The sequence below is a fragment of the Leptosomus discolor genome, chromosome 1 (genome assembly GCF_034619465.1).
Source record: "Leptosomus discolor isolate bLepDis1 chromosome 1, bLepDis1.hap2, whole genome shotgun sequence".
Classification (NCBI taxonomy): domain Eukaryota; kingdom Metazoa; phylum Chordata; class Aves; order Leptosomiformes; family Leptosomidae; genus Leptosomus; species Leptosomus discolor.
The window spans coordinates 46,351,419-46,369,028 of NC_141391.1; the positions used below are offsets into that span (position 1 = coordinate 46,351,419).

General features: G+C 39.5%; 1 protein-coding gene across 3 annotated transcripts in view; it reads left to right on the forward strand.

Annotated features, from left to right (window-relative positions):
- Positions 1-17,610, forward strand: part of LMO7 (LIM domain 7) — a 134,603-nt gene that overhangs the window by 58,951 nt on the left and 58,042 nt on the right. For all 3 annotated transcript variants that reach the window (XM_086482005.1, XM_086482004.1, XM_086482006.1), the window contains exon 4: positions 3,371-3,477. In XM_086482005.1, coding sequence (XP_086338131.1) covers positions 3,371-3,477 — 107 coding nt within the window. The remainder of the gene's footprint in view (positions 1-3,370; positions 3,478-17,610) is intronic.

The following is a 17,610-nucleotide window of genomic DNA, read 5'->3' on the forward strand; positions in this document are numbered from 1 at the left end:
CAAAAATGAATTGCACTTGAATTTTGTGGTTAAGACTTCAGGCTTCATTCCTGTTGTGATTTAAAACCTGTCATTCTATGATGCTAATTCCAACTTCAGATGTTCACAGAAATGCGTTGATTGAGCTCTGTATTAAAATCATCTACTTGACTTTTGTCCATGTTATCCGTTATTTCAGGAACTTTCTCTATTAATGGTTAGAAACCTTGTGTTTTCTGCATAAATATATTTGATCTGCTTGACCGTGGATCCTTGCTTTTGGACTGGGCAGCTCTTCTCTGCCTTTCTGGTTTTGCTTCCCTTGTGCTGGTAGTTGGCAGCAATATTGCCTCTTGTGCTCCATTCTATTGGTATAACAGAACCAAGTTCTCCAGTTCTCATTTATATAGGTCCCTTGTCTTCCCTCATCATCATACTCCTCTTTCTCTGCAACTCTGAAAATTTGAATCTTTCTTAAATTTAAATGTCCTGCTCTCTTTTACAGAGATTGAGAACACCTCAGTGGCAGAGGGGGGTTGTGGGCACAGGCATGAAACCCTTTTGTCTCAAGCACGCTGCTTGGGTGACTTGTGGTCCCCAGGAGATAGGTCTGGTGTGTGTGCTTCTTCAGGCTTTTGAGTTCTGAATGTTTAAGAATAATTTTTGTGGAGTATGATGAGATTCAGATGGCAGTGTACCCCTTTGAAGCTGAAGTGGTAACAACCATTAGTCTTGCTAAAGTACAGTTATATTGGTAAAAGGAATAGTGTGGTGGCTTCTATATTTGAGCACATTAATCACCAAATAATGTTCCTGTTCACATTTCTAATGATAAATCTAATTGCAAGGTTGATAGCTTGTCATTTTTTTTTCTGCTTATTTCTGTGGAGCTATCTAAAATTCATTTTCAGGTTCGTTATTCTGGTAGAGTTTAAAATGGCTGCTAGCTATTTTGAGACCTGTAGGTTCAGTGACTTAATGCGATGATTAGGGATGGTCAAGAATAACTTGTGAAGGACAGTACTTAGAAGTGCTGATTTTTGTATTGGTACCCAAACCTGAGCAATAGCCTTTTGGGTGTCATCTGTTGATGCTCTGGGGGTCAGTTATAGGCCCTGACTGGAGGAGAACTGTTATTGGGGCCAGTCACCTGTGAGACAGCAGGTTTGATCAAACTGCTAGCTTGGGAGCTGGGGGGGAGGCAGATTTTGAACCATGTTTTATCTCACATGCGAGCGCTGTGACTAGCTGTGTTCCGCCTCCCATGTTATCTCCTCCTGTTTCTGAAGGTCTTCACTTATGTTGAAGATGATGTTCTTGGGGACTAGAAGTGTTATATATCAGGAGGCTGATGTTTGATAGGTTTAATTGCTGTGACACCTTCGAAATTAATTATCTCATGCACCAACAGTTCGGTGGTGGTGCAGCTAAGCAGCTGCTGCTGAGCGACTCCTTTGCTTTGTTTTCATTGCACTCTGGGTGGAGGCAGCATTCATTTCTCTAAATCTCTGACTCTTCTTCCTTGTTTACCTGCACAGTGTGCTCATTTTCTGCAGTTCAGTTGACGTAACTCATAAGTTTGGGAGTTTACTCGTGAGTTTTGGTGACTGGTCAGACCGATCGGAGCACATTGCCTTGATCAGCGTTGGTGTCACTTTAGTTCATTACCTTGCAACTACAAGTAGCTCCTCTTCTCATAATGGGGGTGTAGCCTGTGGACTCTTCCATGCAGAAGAAACAACGCCTTTTCAAGTCCTTGGGGTTTTGGTACTAATGTGACACTCAAATATTAATTGAATAAAACTGACATATGCAGCAGGCTTTCCCCATCTTGCATGGAAAGGAAAAAGGGACATTGCATGGAAAGGAAAAGTAAGTGTGTTTCCGAAGGCTGTATGCCCCAGCGTGAAGCTCTACCTTGGTCACTTGTGCAGACAGCCCTTTAGGCACTGCAGGAGCTAGTGCACAGGCAGAGGCAAGCTTGCCTGTCTTCCATTCTTCCCAGCCCCCTCCTCTCATCTGCCACCACATCCCTGTCCGCCATCATCATTGTCATGTCACATCTCCCCGCAGCAGAACAGCCCCCACCGTGGCACATCGTACGTCAAACTTTGGGGCATAACCTTCATGGTGTGAGACACTTGGGATCTTTCAGATGTGATAAGACAGAGCCCCCAGCCTGCACAGGGAATACTTTGTTCAAATATTTTCCTTGAATGAAGCTGTGTTTACAGACTGATAAGAAATACTAGAATCCTAGGGACTTTCAAAACAGAAGGTTGTGGGGATTCTTGGGTTTGTTTTACTTTTTAAAGTCTGTATTAGAAGCAGCTTTGGTTTCTTTGTGGATTTTTTAAAAATAAATTTTAAGTGATGGAATAATTGGTACATCTAGTGATTGTGTGTCCAAAAAAAAAAGTTTAAAGTGTATTAAATTGCTGAAGCAGAGCTTTTACATACTGTGAAGCTCTGATACTGGTACCTTGACAACAGTACAAACCCTTCGAATGACAGGGCTGTGCATAGCTTATGAATTAAGTAACTTTGTGTACCTTTTCCTGTGGCTTCCAGCTGAAGGGAGCAAGTGCGCAAGAGGGCACATTCTTTTGTTGTTGATAGCATTCCGCCTTAACGAGAAGGAATTTCTTGCGTATTGCCTATTGTTTATGAAGTGGAAAGAGATCACAAGTTGTATAATCTCTCTCTATATCGTTGGATTTTTTTGGTCTCTAACCTCACTCTTGCAAGTCAGTTGATCTGCAGCAGGTGCATCGAGAGGGAGCTGTAATACACTACACCTATATTTTGTTATATATTGGTGTAAGCTGGGGGGGGTGGGGGGTGGAAATGAAGAGAAAGAACACAAAGAAGAGAAAACCTCCCAAGTAAGGAAGGAGCAGAGCTGAATACGGTTTGGTTTCTGTCTCTCCAGAGCTTTGCTCAGCAACCAAACCCAGACTCCAGGTGCAGTACGGTCTGTGAGCATAGAAACGGTGTGTCCCTCCTCCTCTTCCTCCCTTGCCAAGAGTTTCTGGGTGGTGAATGTCAGTAGCCGGAGTTATTTTTAAAGGCAAGAGGTGAGGCTTGTCGTGCAAAGCTAGGAAGAGGGCGTTTGTTTGCTGAGCAGAGCTGACATCAAAGTGGAGACTGCTGCCTACTGGCTCGCCACTGCCTTATGCCAGGTAATCTTTAACGTGCCCCTCAGTCACTGAGATCGCAACCCAGCCTGCCTGCGTGCATGAGAAACGACCTGCGTTTATGATCCAGAAGATTGCTTTTTCAGTATTATTTCTGTGAGCTGGACTTTGACATTTAAAGACTCACACTAATCATCTTGCAAAACCTGCTTAGTGCTTTTAACTAAGCAACTGCTTTCTACTTCTCTTCGCAGGATAATATAAATGTTTTTCTGAAAGCGTGTGAAAATATTGGACTGAAAGAAGCTCAGCTTTTTCACCCGGGAGATCTTCAGGATTTGTCCAATCGAGTTACAGTCAAGTAAGTTTTGTGGTTTTGTTTTCTCCCTCCCCTTCACCCTCTAAGCTGTCTCATGGTCTTTTTTTTTTTTTTTTTATGTTTGCCTATGGAAAATTCTTCCTTTAATCTGGTACAAGCAGTTCTGAATACTGTGGTGAGAGTTTAAGCCTTGTTGAGACCGGTAGATAAGATTTGCACAGATTAATTTTAAAAATGAAGTATTCTTATGCCTTACAAGCAAACTAATTGTTAATGAATATTTACAACATTTAATATATGAGACAGAAACTGTTCAGGTTATTTTAAGCTTAAAGAAAAATTAACTGTTATTGCTTCACTTTATGCTTTGAGATTACTGATGTCAAATCCAAAAAGCTGAGGTGGTACTTCTGATACTTACCTGAATGGCTGTGAGGCTCAGGTATGCTGTTCCTAAAGGACCGCTGGTCTCACCACTCCGAACATTAATCAGGTGTTTGTCACCAAATGTCACATCTCCTGTCAAGGGGAATGTGTGTGTGTGTGAGTACAAACTAAGTACTGAATTGCACAAAGGGTAATTGTCATGTTTACAGAGAAAAGAGTTTTCCTGTGAAATAGCAATGGTTTGGTTCTGAAATATAATTAGTGGATTCTCAGATTTCAGGACTGCTGTGCCTCCTAATAGGATTTTTGTTACTAGTTTCTGAGAGATTAAGATGGAGCTCGGCTATATAGACTCTTAACAGGTGTCTTAAAATAAATGTGTTGTGGAAAAATGTAATCTTGGGGCATCTTGCTTTGTTACAGTATTAGCTGTTTTTATTGTGATGGTGTAAATGGTGAACTTACTAAGTTTCCAAAAAAGAAATCTTTAGTGAAATTTGCTGGAAATCTGTCAGGTTAAACATTAAGAATTGATTGCTGTCTAAAACTTTGTTTTGTCAGAGGAATAGGCGGTAATCATTCTGTAAATACAAGGCAAAAAAAACCCCTGTGAAATGACACATAACTGCTTTAATTAGAAAGAAATCTCTTGTAGGTGGATCGGGCGGTAGTGTGTTGACATACTCTGCCTGGTTTCAGAAGGAAAGTTCGTACCGTTTTGAGGTCTGATACTTGAGATGGCAATGTGTTTTCCAACCTTTGACTCATACCCAAAATGTAATTTCTCACTAATGTGGTGTTGAGGGACTTGGTGCCTTTCCAGGACGCTGGTATTTTCTCCGCTGATTCGTATGTCATGCCAAAAGCCAGAGGGTTAGTAACCTCTGCCATGCTTTAATTACCCACAAAACCCTTGCTAAAGTTATTTTGGTGGAGCTTTGCTCCAAGGGTATAGCTGGGAAGGGTTGGAGGCAGTCAGGAGCTGGTCTTCAGCAGCATCAACAGTGACAAACTGAAACCCTGGGGAGGTCGAGTTAGCAAACTGTTGTGCAAGGTATGTTGTCCAACTCGTCCCTACGTTAACTGCAGTGCCCAAGTGAGGTCAGCCATGAAATTCATCCAGTGGGTCTGTAACCAGGGTTTTTGTGGATCCTTTCAGCTCCACCGGTTACCTTCACAGCTCTGGGAGCAGAGAGTAAGGCTGGAATTCGACGTTGTCATAAGTCAGTGGGGGGTTTACCTCACACCTAGTTGGCAATGGGTTACTAACTGTTTTTCAAAAAAGCAGGTTTAACCATTGAGCATTTCTTATGGACAGCAATGCATGAGAGGTTTGGGTTAGAGTCGAAAGAGCTGCCAGCTGTATAGCCATGCTCTTTTAATTTGTTTCAATGTAAGTTTGATTTTCCATACATTATATCATATGACAATCCCACAGTGTGTGCAAAATGCTTACAGAGTAATTCAAAACTTCTGTATCTGAGCATGCTGTAAAGTGGTGACTTAACTATGCTAGCACATTTTGACGTGTTTAGGGGTTTGGAGAGGGACAGAAGGGAAGCTTTATTCCAAGAAATGAAGGAAATAAGTTATACAAAGATAACTCTCTCCATTGAAAAGTTAAGCATGCGTCATTTGATTACCCGGAGGGCAAGCTAGTCTTCAGAGGGTTTCCAGAGAGAGTCATATGTGTGTCAGGAGAGAAATGCTGCCTGATCAGAAGCTTTATCCAATTTATTTTTTAAATTATTTAATAAAGTAAGTCATTTCATACTTTCAAGCTGAATTACAGATTTCTTCAAAACTTGTAGGATGCCAGGCCTCGGAAAAGGGATACTATTTCATGTCTTGCTTTCGTGTTATCCTCCGTTAACCTCAGTTTCAGCATTAGAAGTAAACAATTCCTTGTCACAAAGACGGAAAACTTTTTTTATATGCTGATTTTCATAAAAGATTGCAATTTAATTTTTGGCTTTCTAACATTCCTAAGCAAATGCATTTTGCTGCCGTCACCCAAGGCTTATTGCCCACATGTTAAACCAGCTGAGATAGGTGGTACAGGATAACATTAACATGTGCCTGAAGCAGTGTGTATTTTGACACCTCAGCAGTATTCCTGTGTTCTGCTGTTGCACCACTGTTAGTGCATGCTTTTTATCTGCCCGAAATAGATTAAATAAGCTGTTGATTAAGCAGTTAGCTTTTGAGGCTGGGATGGCTGATAGCAGCGTGCTGGGGAGATGCACATATGTAGTGCTGGGCATAAGATGATGCCTCATTTGCCTTGTATATGGAAAATAGATAAGAGGAAGGTACCATTAAAAGGGTGGGTCCACTTCCCTTGCTAAGGAGGACATGAGAGTTGTCATCTTATGTCAGAGTAAAACCAGTCTCTGACACTGGAAAGAACCTGCAGGAGGAATGCCTATCTCCTGAGGATGGTGTGCTCTATGAAGAGGTGTTCCCTCTGTTCCTCCTGTCTCTGTTGCCTGGCAGTTGTGTGTGGTACATCCTCCTTCTTGCCTTGTGGGAAATCAAACTCCCTTAGGCTGTTGGTATCTCAGACCTGCATCCTTTCCCACCTGGGAAGGCTCCCCTTCCAGCAGGAAAATTTTTTTTCTCCCCATACCTCGTTTCTCTGAGTGTGGTTGCTGCCTTTTATTGCACCTTCACTGATAGCAGTCTGTCTTTCTGTCTCAACAATACCAAGCTATTCACAGATACCAAACTCTTTATTTGCATGTGGGTGTAATATTCTTCTGTCACCTCAGTTAAGGTAAAGACCCTCTGTTCCATATGGCTTGCCAGAAACTGTCCTAAGAAAATAATCTTCCTATCTGATAAGGAGGTTGCAACTTTCACTTGTATTTTGTTTTCTATTGCAACTGAGATGATGCACAGGCATAATGTGAAACCCTCCTCTGTAATTACTACTAGTATCTTGGACAGGAGAGGCAAGAATCCTCTTAAACATCCAGACTCTCAGTTCCAAGTAATTATGTGATTATCCTTTTTTTCAAAGAAAGAGCTCCTTAAAATTTTATTGTTTAGAAGTTTGTGTGAAGAGGGCTGGTTAAAATTACTGGTTGCTGTTCAAAGCCTTGCAAACTTTATGCTTTGCTAGATCAGCGGTGAGATTAGTAGTCGGGTGATGTGGAAAAAATATACTGGCATGGTTGGTTTCTTTTCTGGCAATGAAAATGGGAGTGTGGATTAATGTCTGAGATTTATAATTCAGTCTTTCTATAAATCTGCAGAAGTTATTGCTCAATGGTGTAGTACAGTAATGTGTCGTGTTCCAATAAAGATTATTCAGATTATTTTATTCCTCACATATGGTGTTCAGCAGTTGTGTGCCTATCTTCTTTTTTCGTGGGTAATTATTTGTGTAAATGCTTATGTGTCGCTCCTCAGTTCTTTTGTTATTGATTTATCTTTTTTTTTTTTTTTTTAGCCTAGGATTTTAGTATTTTTAATTAGAGGAGATGTTATTTTGAAGCCCAGCAGCTTATTGATTTGTCTGGTTTTGGTTTGCTTGTATAGTAGTGCAAGATTGTCTTAATACTTCATTTGATTCTTTTTTAGTTCTATCAAAGTAAGAATGTAATAAGGGCTTAGTGACTCTCAGTTGTCAGCATGGTTACTATTTAAAAATGTTAAGCACTTCCTTACCCAGCTCTTTAGAGGTGACACACCCAGTTGTTCCCAGCTGTGGAAGGCTTCTTAGTAAAATCGTGCCACTGAGTTAAAAGTGAGAGTTTGCTTAGGCAGACACCAAACTTCTATTCTGTTGGAATGTGTTATCTCAGTTAGCAGTTTTAAAGGAGGCAGCCTGAGCAATCAGATGGATGGCATAATTAAAATTTGTCTTGTCTTTCAAGCAAATCTTCTTCCATATGCAAAAAATTCTAATTCTGAGAAATAAGATACCCACTTAAAGAATCACATTAAATACTACTAATAAATCCAAACAATAGTGGTTTAATAGATTAAAATACAAAACTAAGCAAAAAAACCTATGAAACAATTCCCTGCCTTAATCCTAATTAACAGACTTTTTTAAAGCTACCACAGGGCCCTGGAGTAGTGATGTTGACGTTTTACTATATTAATTTAATTCTTCAATAAAATATTGAAGAATATCATCCCCAACATTGGACACTTAAAATTCAGCTGGACAGGGTGCTGGGCCATCTTGTCTAGACAGTGCTTTTGACAAGAAAGGTTGAACCAGATGGTCCTTGAGGTCCCTTCCAACCTGGTATTCTGTGATTCTGTGAACATGAAATCAAAATGTTTGGCTTCTGCTAATATTATTACTACAGGGTTATATTTAGAGTAGATCTTGAATGAAACTCAAAAATTGTCTCCAAAGATAGCTGGAAGTATCTCAACACCTTGCAGAACTTGGTATTTGGATACGGCCTTCAACTTTTTGCTGGTCTGTACCTCCTCACTTATTATCAATCCTGTGTGCTACATGGAGTGTAAATCTTATGAAGCAGACAGAAAACCCTGTTGAAGTCTTGCTGAAGTGGGATTAAGTGCATACATGAGATGAAGTAACGGAGCTCTGACTCTATCCCTGACACTTCTAACTTTTGGGTAGTTTTTGGGTAGTTTTATCTGTTGACTTAATGTTCCTTTAGCTGAATTATTTTTCACCATTTCCCAAAACAAAAAACAATCCTGGAAAAATTTGAATGCTGTGCTTTCTGTAGCATAAAGCTCTATATAACTAGAGCCAACTGGAGAGAAGTAGTAACTGTTATCTGTCATGTTCATCCTTGTGTTCATGCATTTCAGAAGCTGAAGTTTTGAGACAGGCTCTCTATTTCAGTTCAGAGATACTGCTTTCTGAATTTAAAATACCACAAGAAAGTTGTTCAGAGATTAGACACTTCTAAAATGAAACCTGACAAAATGGAATAGTCACTAAGTGATGCAGTTGTAAGCATATATTTTGCATCTCTTTGTCCATCTGACATTTCATGGGGTTTTCTTCTGATTAAATAAGAACTAACTACTATACCCATTATACCAACATAAACTATTTTAAGCGTACATAGAAAAATCACTACCTGATTTATCACAACTATTGTCCCTTACTAAGCAACTATCTCCTCCTAGGGGCTGTCAAAAATGAAGCCTTCTAGCACCAAGTTAAGCCAATCACAAAGGCCACTCAAGTACCTACCTTCTTTATCCCACAATTCAGTTTATAATAATGCCAGTGCTTCCTTTCAGTGATGAAGTTGCCTCACTTGTCTTTTTTTGTGCAACCACTAAATGTGCAAGTATAATAGGGTTCCTGAAAAGAGCAGTTAAGCAGTAGCAGAGAGGGGTTGAATGCAGATGTAGCTTCTTCCAGCTCTATGTTCAGTCCTTTAGTAACTTCCCATTCTTCATGTGGTGGGAAAATAACTGTAGATTTTAGTTTCTAATTAGAAAAGAGATTTTTTTAAAGTACTTTTTTTTTAATGTAAGTTGATAATTTCTTATGACTTTTATGTTCTTCCTGTCTAGTCCTGGGGAATATGCCAGGTTTCCTGATTCCACTTGTGTTTCCTGCTCAGGGTGCTTTCTTCTGCATGGTCAACACAGGCAAAGTGAAATTTCTGTTCTATGGGATGAATGCTACCACTGCCAAACAGATCACTGAAGAAAGCAATCTGGATATAAACCACTGAAAAGATGGTCTTTTTGAGTGGAGGGGTTTTGCCAGTGCTCTTAGAAGTCTGATTTTTGGAGAGCTTTAATTGTGAAAGCAGTACCACCTCTCAATCTTAAAAGGAATTTTTTAGAGTCGCTTTGCCGATAATGCTCAGATCTTTGAACTGTCTGGCAAGGGACTTACCTGGAAGCTTGAGGTGTAATGATGAGATACTCTTTTGGGACTTGTATCCCATTTTGTGCCTTGGGAGGAGCTTCCGTGTTTTCCTCAAAGGAGGCAGAGTTAAGAGAAAGAGACAAGTTGACCACAAATTGGCTTGCACTGTCAAAGAGAGAGTGTGTGCAAGTCAGTTTGTAATCAGGTAGCTCAGAGCTGGTGTTTGCTGTTGATAACACTGAGTTCGTACTTGTGTCTTGTTCCATATCTAATATTAGTTTGCAGAGTTACTATCTTGAGAAGTTTTTTGCTCAAGAATTTAATTCTTATTATAAGAATGCATGATGGAGCTGAACCTGAATTTGCTGTACCGATTTTTTTTTCCAAGAAACAACACATTTTAATGAGTTGAAAAACCTGATTTGGCTTCAAAAAAAGAAAACAAAACAAAACACGCAACATGGAACCACCCTTTCCTGCATTTTTATTTTTTTGTAGAATAGAAAGTTGTGGACTGGATGAAAGCCAAGGGCTTCGGTGCAAGAAGTATGATAGTAGTTAGCCCTAAACTTGAAAACTGAGATGCAAACCATTTAACCAAAATTTAATTAGAACAATAAATGGTGCCTTATTTTTTTCTATTCTTAAATCCAGGGAAATAACATTTCCTACACATGTGGTTGTAATAGGCTTTTATTGTGGTAATGAGTTTCTAGTGACACCTTGAAATGGAAAAGTGCAGCACCCTCACTTCAGAGTGACTCTAGAAATGTTCCTACAACTTTAAGTGCGGAAATTTTCTTTTTGCTATGGACACTTTCATACAAATGGGTAATATTTACATCAGCTATTCTTCCTTGGTATAGCCATATTCTAAAGATTTAAATGGCTGTATTTATTTTGTTTAGGATATAACTAATTTCAAGATCATGCATTTCGCATGTTTAACTTTTATTCATACTGATGTCAGTTACGCAGAGCTAAAGAAAATGAAAATGGAGTATATTTCATCAGTGTTGTGTGTTGTGCATAGTGTAAAATATTCACACTCATGTCATCAATTTGCATAACCTTTAAATCATTCCAGTAAAACCGTTGTAGGCAATAAAACATGTTCCAGACTTTGGACCATACCTGCAAGAAATTTACCTTCAGCTCTTCAGTGTAAGTCTATAAAGTGTTGGGTGTGGTGATACTTAATCTTTCTACCTCATCTGTGAAGTTTCTGGTCATTAAGAGAAATGTTTGAGATTGTTTGGTTTTGGGTGGGTTTTTTTGGTTTTTGTTGTGTGTTGTGTTTTTTTTCTCTTGAGTAATTTAACAGTTAATAATTTACACTTTCTTCATGGGATTATACTCTTGATAGTGTTTGCTTTTTACCATTTATCTGTTTTGTGAGATAATTCTGCTGTAAGAATTAAAAGCCTCTGAAGTTGTATACCTGTACTTCCAAGCGTATAGTCAGAGTTTGAACGAATTTGGAAAAAAGTGACGTTAGTGAGTGTTAGTTATATTGAGAGCAATTTGGGTATCTCTAGTGACATGGGTCTACAGCTTTATGTTGGAATTTAAATAGTTATGCTACAAAACTGGATGATTTGCTGAAGGAGGTTACAGTGGCTTTCTGCTGAAAGGTGTTAGTTTGTTCAAAGTCCTCATTTTTGATCCTATCACATTTTAAAAGTACCTCTGGAATAACCTTTGGAATAACATTATTACTAAAAGTGTTTACAATACTTTTTCAATGCTTTTTTTGCTTTGATTCAAGAGAATTGTCTAACCTTTTAGGATTCCCGTGTGAATCCATCTAAACCTTATGCCACCTGTATTCATTTTAAGTATGCACATCAATCCTCCAACATCCCAGGATTAAATGCAGTTTATAAAACAACGCAGTAGAGAGAGGAAAGCAATTTGGATGAGTAGTAGTGAAAGACGTAAAGCGAAAACCTGCATTTTTTTGTAGTGATTTTTTTTAATACAAAAAAAGTGCTTACGTCTGAGGTTGGAAGTTGAAGGACTTCTAAAAAGAATAAGTTTGCGTTACCTTAATATCCATTATACAGAAAAATGTATGCAAATTCACTATCATATTATTTTTAATTGTGTTTTACCACTGAATTGCTGAAGTTCAGTTAGCTTTTCCATAGACAGACAACTCAATAGAAAGAGCTCCTATATTTAAATAGTGGGGGAAGCTGACTTGAAGTTTTCCATGGATACAGGAGTTTGGCAGTTAACCATACTCTGTAAATAAAGAAAGTAAAGCTGAACAGTATATCGACATTTCTGGATCCTACTTCATACAAAATCCTGCCTTTGGCCATTTTTATTCCTGAGCTGTGATTAAACCTATTGTTACAGTGCTTTCAGTGATTTCAATTCTAATTGTTATTACCGCTTAATTGGAGCACTTACAGTATCCTTCAAAGTGGCACTAACAGGTTTTGTACTGTGAGTACTACAGAAAATAACTGGTAATGCGATAACAAATGCAAATATTTTTATAAAGTGCATGTCAAGAGGGTTACAGGGTCGTTTTCATCTTGTCACTGAAACTAATTAAATGAAATGTGTCACCACATGGTTAGAAGACAAGAAGGGGCAGGGTGGGGCGGAAATGAAGAATGCTAAATAGCAGCCAAGCTTAACCACAAAAGAGCATGATCTTTTCATATTCTTTTTAAATTATAGAGATCTGTTGTCTTTAAGAAACAAAAGGAAAAAACCCAACAACAGCAAAAGAAAACCCAACTGGAGAACTCTTCTCCAGGTTGAACAAGCTGGATGATCAAGCTCAGGATCTCCAGTTCTGACCATCCCAGTGACCTCCACTCAACTTGCTCCAGCTTTTCAATGTCTTTCCTGTACTGGGTGACACCAAACTGGAGACAGCAGCATTATAGACATGGCAAAATGAGTGCTGAGGAAAGGGGGGGATGATCAGGTCCATCAGCCTTCTGGCCATGCTCCATTTTTGTACAGCCCCAGGTGCTGTCAGCTGATGTTGCTGGGGTTTGCTGCTGGCTGACGTTCAGCCCAGCAGCAGAACCCTGAGGCCCAGCTCCCCACCCTGCTCTGCCGTTGCAGGGCTTAGGTCAATCCCGGGCACGGGACTTGGACTTTGTCCTTGTTGAATGCCATGAGGTTCCTGCAGAGCCAGTTGTCCTGGCAGCCCTGCCCTCCAATGTATCGGCTGTGCCCTCCCTGCGCTCCCATCTGCTTGGGGAGGGAGTGCGGTATCAGAAAATGACTCAGGAAGAAAAATTTTGAAAGCTGCTGCAGCCGATTGCTAGGACTAGAGTAAGAAGGTTGAGTAATGTGGATGATATTTCCTCTTTCCTTTCCCTCCTAGAAAAAAACGTCTTGCAAATGTAAACATGTACACACCTTTGAACCCAGTACGTACAGATATGCATCAACTGACGTGGATTCCAATGCGTTGTATGATAAAATATCTAACTGGGGCGGGGAAAGGGAGGCTAAGTTCAAAATACTTCTGCTTTTGCAAAGACTATTAAATTGCAGACAGCCACTTGTGCCCTGTGAATAAACACTGAAATATGCTTGTCAGATTTATGGTGCAGTAATGTATTCTTTTTAACTCTGTGACCTGATGTTTGTAAGATGCTCTTAGCTGTGGTTGTTTTCTCGGGTGAGGGATGTACTTGGTAAAGCAGTAACTAAAAATGCCCGAGTTAACAGAAGGCACAGTATATTTGTGTATGGTTTGACTTGAAGCTGCAATGTGTTTTCATCACAGATCTGTGCAGTTAGGGATTTACTGCCCAATTCCACAAACTAATCCTAATATGTCCAAATTTACCAGTATCAACTACTGTAGTAAGCAGCTTTTAATAGCAGTTTGCGGGTTAATTTTTCAGCAACTGTATGCTTTTTTATTTATAAAAAAAAGAAGGAAAACTTGGATTACTTAAGTGAGAACAGGACAATCAGAACAATTACAATTTTGTGTATAAGAATGAGTTCTAGAACAGCAGATACTGCTTAGGCCTGTGGTAACCGGGTTAGGAGCTTTGTGAGAGTTTTGGTGAAGGTATCTATTCAGCTTTCAGTGTCAGTCCAAGAAAAAAAGAAAACAAAACCACCAACAACAAAAACCAACCAACAACCCAATCAAAAAAACCCCATCATCTCCCACAAAAAACCACCCAGAAGCAAAACTCAAGCGTTGTTAAGAAGTATGAGGAATAGGGGAAAAAAATGGCACATCACTGTGCTGCTGCAGGTAATCTGGAGTTTGACAGTTTTGTAAATATCTGAAGCTTTGGACTTTGATCACTTTCTCTTTCCTCACTCTCCCACTTCACCTCCCCAAATACCCACCAAAGCAAATCTATGCAAATAGATGACCTTCATCCTCATGATGATGATCTGACCAAAAGCAGGAATAGCTTCTACTGCAGATTTAGTTAAACACGCTGGCCGTCCTGAGCCTGAAAAACAGACGATGAATGAAGAGGAGAGGTGGACAATGTAGCAAGCTTAAAAAAAAACAAATACACACAAAAAAAATCCTAGCGAATGGCATGGACGAGATCGTTCAACTAGTTGCTGTGTCCCGTGTTATACGAATAATCAATGAACCAAATGAAGGGGCAGTGAGCTTCCTTGTTAACAGATGCTGTGGGTGATCAAAGCTTACTTGAGTTCAAGGAGTAGTGAAGAAGTTCACAGAAGGGAAATCTTTTAAGAGTTACTTAATATGGGGAAACCACGCTTAACTTGGGAAGTCCCCAAGCGAGAAGCATCTTGCCGGCTCTATTTTTACCCTTCCTTAAGCAGCCTCTTGGGGTTGCAGGGGAGGATGGGATCCTAGGCTAGGCAGTTTTGATCTGGCCCAATGTGAACACTCCTGTGTGGTTTTGAAAAGGTCACATGCCTTGAAAGCTGCTTTTAACTTCTGTAGATCTATGATAACCTCTTCCAAGAAGTAAGGCTAAGGAGAAAAAAAAAAAAAACAAACACAAATTTTATGGAAGCAATTAATTTGATTTGCTAGAGCACTCAAGCAGTCTGACACTGCTAAACTTTAGGAAGTATGGAACATCGTATGCAGAGGTATCAGAAGAGATTAATAAAATCATGGTAGGGAAGGAATATAAATCTATTAATCTAGACCAGTATCAGACTACTTCTGTATGTGACCAGCTTTTACAGTCATGGGGGAAAAAATATTATGAATTCATAAGAATTTAACATTTGATTATTTTTTCATCAGACCATTTGAAATTTTAGTAAAAGCTCATAAGGATAATAAATAAGAATGGCTGAAATTCTCTTGAAATAAGATGGCACATGTATTTGCGTATGCTATGTTCAGCATCATTACCTAAAACCTACTTTTGCTCTAAAAAGATCAGTTAATTTAAGAGGTTTTGTTACTGATTTTGGCATGGGTGATATAACTGTAAGATCACACATCAGATGGTTATGCAGAAGGCACACCCACCCAGATTGAATAAGCGCCGAATAAGATGCATAAGTAATGATACTCCTCTGCTATGCTCATCCTGCAGAACACTCGCTTTCTCTGTGCAGAACATTTTATTCTTTGAAATCTGAGCTCGCCTCTTGTATCGAATGTCGGCTGCTATTGAGGAATCATACAAAAGTCACTTAGCACTGGTGATTTACTAGTATTTGCCACTTTGTTGCAATGTTTTTGTTCTTTCAAACAAAAAAATCTCTTGCAAAAGGATGTTTTCTTTTTATAAACAACACTTTGTCTTTCTGAAGCATTTTCCTCTTTGAGCTGTGGCCAAATTCCTTAGTTTAATTCAGTCTTCTCTAATACTGTTTGAATAATTTGTGAATGTATTCAACAAGCTAGTATAAGTTATTAAATAACTTATACTACAGAAATCTCCAGTTATCCTGGTGGTGTAGTTAGTCTAGGGTGGTGATCATCACCAAAATGATGTGGCTGCATTTGTTAATTACTTCTGTTTTTTGGTTCAGTATTCTTTTTCATTGTTTGGATAGGATTTTAAATCTGTGAATCCAGGGTCTGATGGCACCAAACACGTTACCCAGGCAAGTGTTCCCAAGCTCGGCTTGCTTGGGTATGGTGTGAGCAATGAGCACACAGTAGCTGCTCTCAGCTGTGCATGAGGCTGTGTACCCAGGAGGACACATCAGCTCATTGCCTGGCTTGCCAGTACCACTTTGGAAGAGTGTGCACGTTCAGACCCTCAAAATAATCTAGGACTGATACTTCATGCTTATGCCGTGTCAGGTTTCTGCCAAAGCAGCTTGGTAAACTTACTGCCCTGAATGACTTGAGTTTTATCAGGAGAAAAGCTGGAGTGAAGCGCTGGTGCTTCTTGGCTTTCTCACAAAGTATATTTCCTTGAAAGTACAGAGAAGGGCAGGAGAAAGCTGAACAAGGTAAAAAATGAGAAGAATCTGAATCCAAAGAGGATTGAAAATCCATTCTTAAACTACAGCTTAATCTGAGAAGTTGGAAAATCTTCACTGAACTCAAACTTGAACTGAAATAGGGCTGAGAAGAGATAGGAAATCTTAATCTTAACAATGATCTCAGTATATTTAAATAAATTCACTTCTCAGCCTTTACTATATGTCTTCTCCCAAAGAATGCATTTTACAGTGAGAAAGTACAATGGTTTGAAAAACTGAATAGTAATACAAACTGACCAGAACAATATATGAGGAGAATAAAAGACAAAGGCTTGGTTCCCTCAAGCAGCTCAAGTATGAGCACGTAAGTGAAAATGCTGAAGTAGAAGTAGGTCAAAAAACAGTGAATACTTCTTCCCAAGTAGCATAGTCTCTGAAGAAGAAAGGACTACACTGGTGCAGGTATTACATATCTTCCTTTTTTTTTTACTTGATCAGTTCGGTAGGTCTGCATGATAAGGTATGCTGGGTTGGCTTAACACCTGAGCCATGGGAACAGCAGCCTTTTCTGGTAATACTGCAAGCACTAACTCAGAGCTGTGGGCGCATCTGGAATGTGTGTTGTAGGCACCTGCGATCCTGTCCTGCTGGAGTAGCATCATGTCACAGCTTTCTTCTTTACCCAGCTTTTCCTCTCTGCAAGAGTTTTAGTATTTCTGTACCATGCTGCTTTATGTAGCCATCTAACCTGAGCTTTGCCTAAATTACTATGTTCCTCTACAGAACTTGTTAGAGGACAATGTAGCAGGGACAAAAGAAATTGCAGCAAAACTTGATTCAAAGCTAATGTGAAAGAATCGAGCCCTTTATTTCTTTTATTAACTATGATGGAGGAATCAGTCTTAGCTGGTCACTAGGGCTAGAGAAGCTATAGAAATTTATTGTCAGCATCACTGGCGTGCATTTCTCACTTTCAAATACAACACTTCATATGGCAGAATGGTTTCCATTTCTGTACCTACAGTTTTGGGTGGTGGGTTGTTTTTTTGTTTTTCAGATCCAAGAGGAGCCTGAATTGTAAGGTTCTGTATTGGCTTAATTCTCGTTCAGAGTTGGTGGGCAAGCAGTGAACGCTGGAAACTTCTTCTTGTCTCCTGTTGCCCAGGAATGTGTTTGTGGCGTTTCCATCATGTAAAAAGGACATATTGATGTCTGATCAGTCAGAGGAGAGATCACTTTTTTTCCTCCCAGGGAAAGAATCTTTCTGATGGACATTTACCAAAGACATGCCTACCTTACTTATAAAAGGAGCTTATTTGCAGAATTTTTGTCAGGAAAGCAAATATGTTCAAGCTCCTAGAAACTGTTTGGTCAAGCTTAATTGTGTGTAGGTTTTGGCATACAACATTTGATGGAACATACTCCTTTTATTTGTGCATCTGTAGTTGCAGGAGAGACTGGGTTCCTTATAAGCTGAAATAAGGCGCAGTGAAAACAGTGGAAGAAAACTACTAGAACAGTATTTTTTCTACCTTCACCCATGAGAGAGTACTTTAGCTAATTACTTCAGCTCT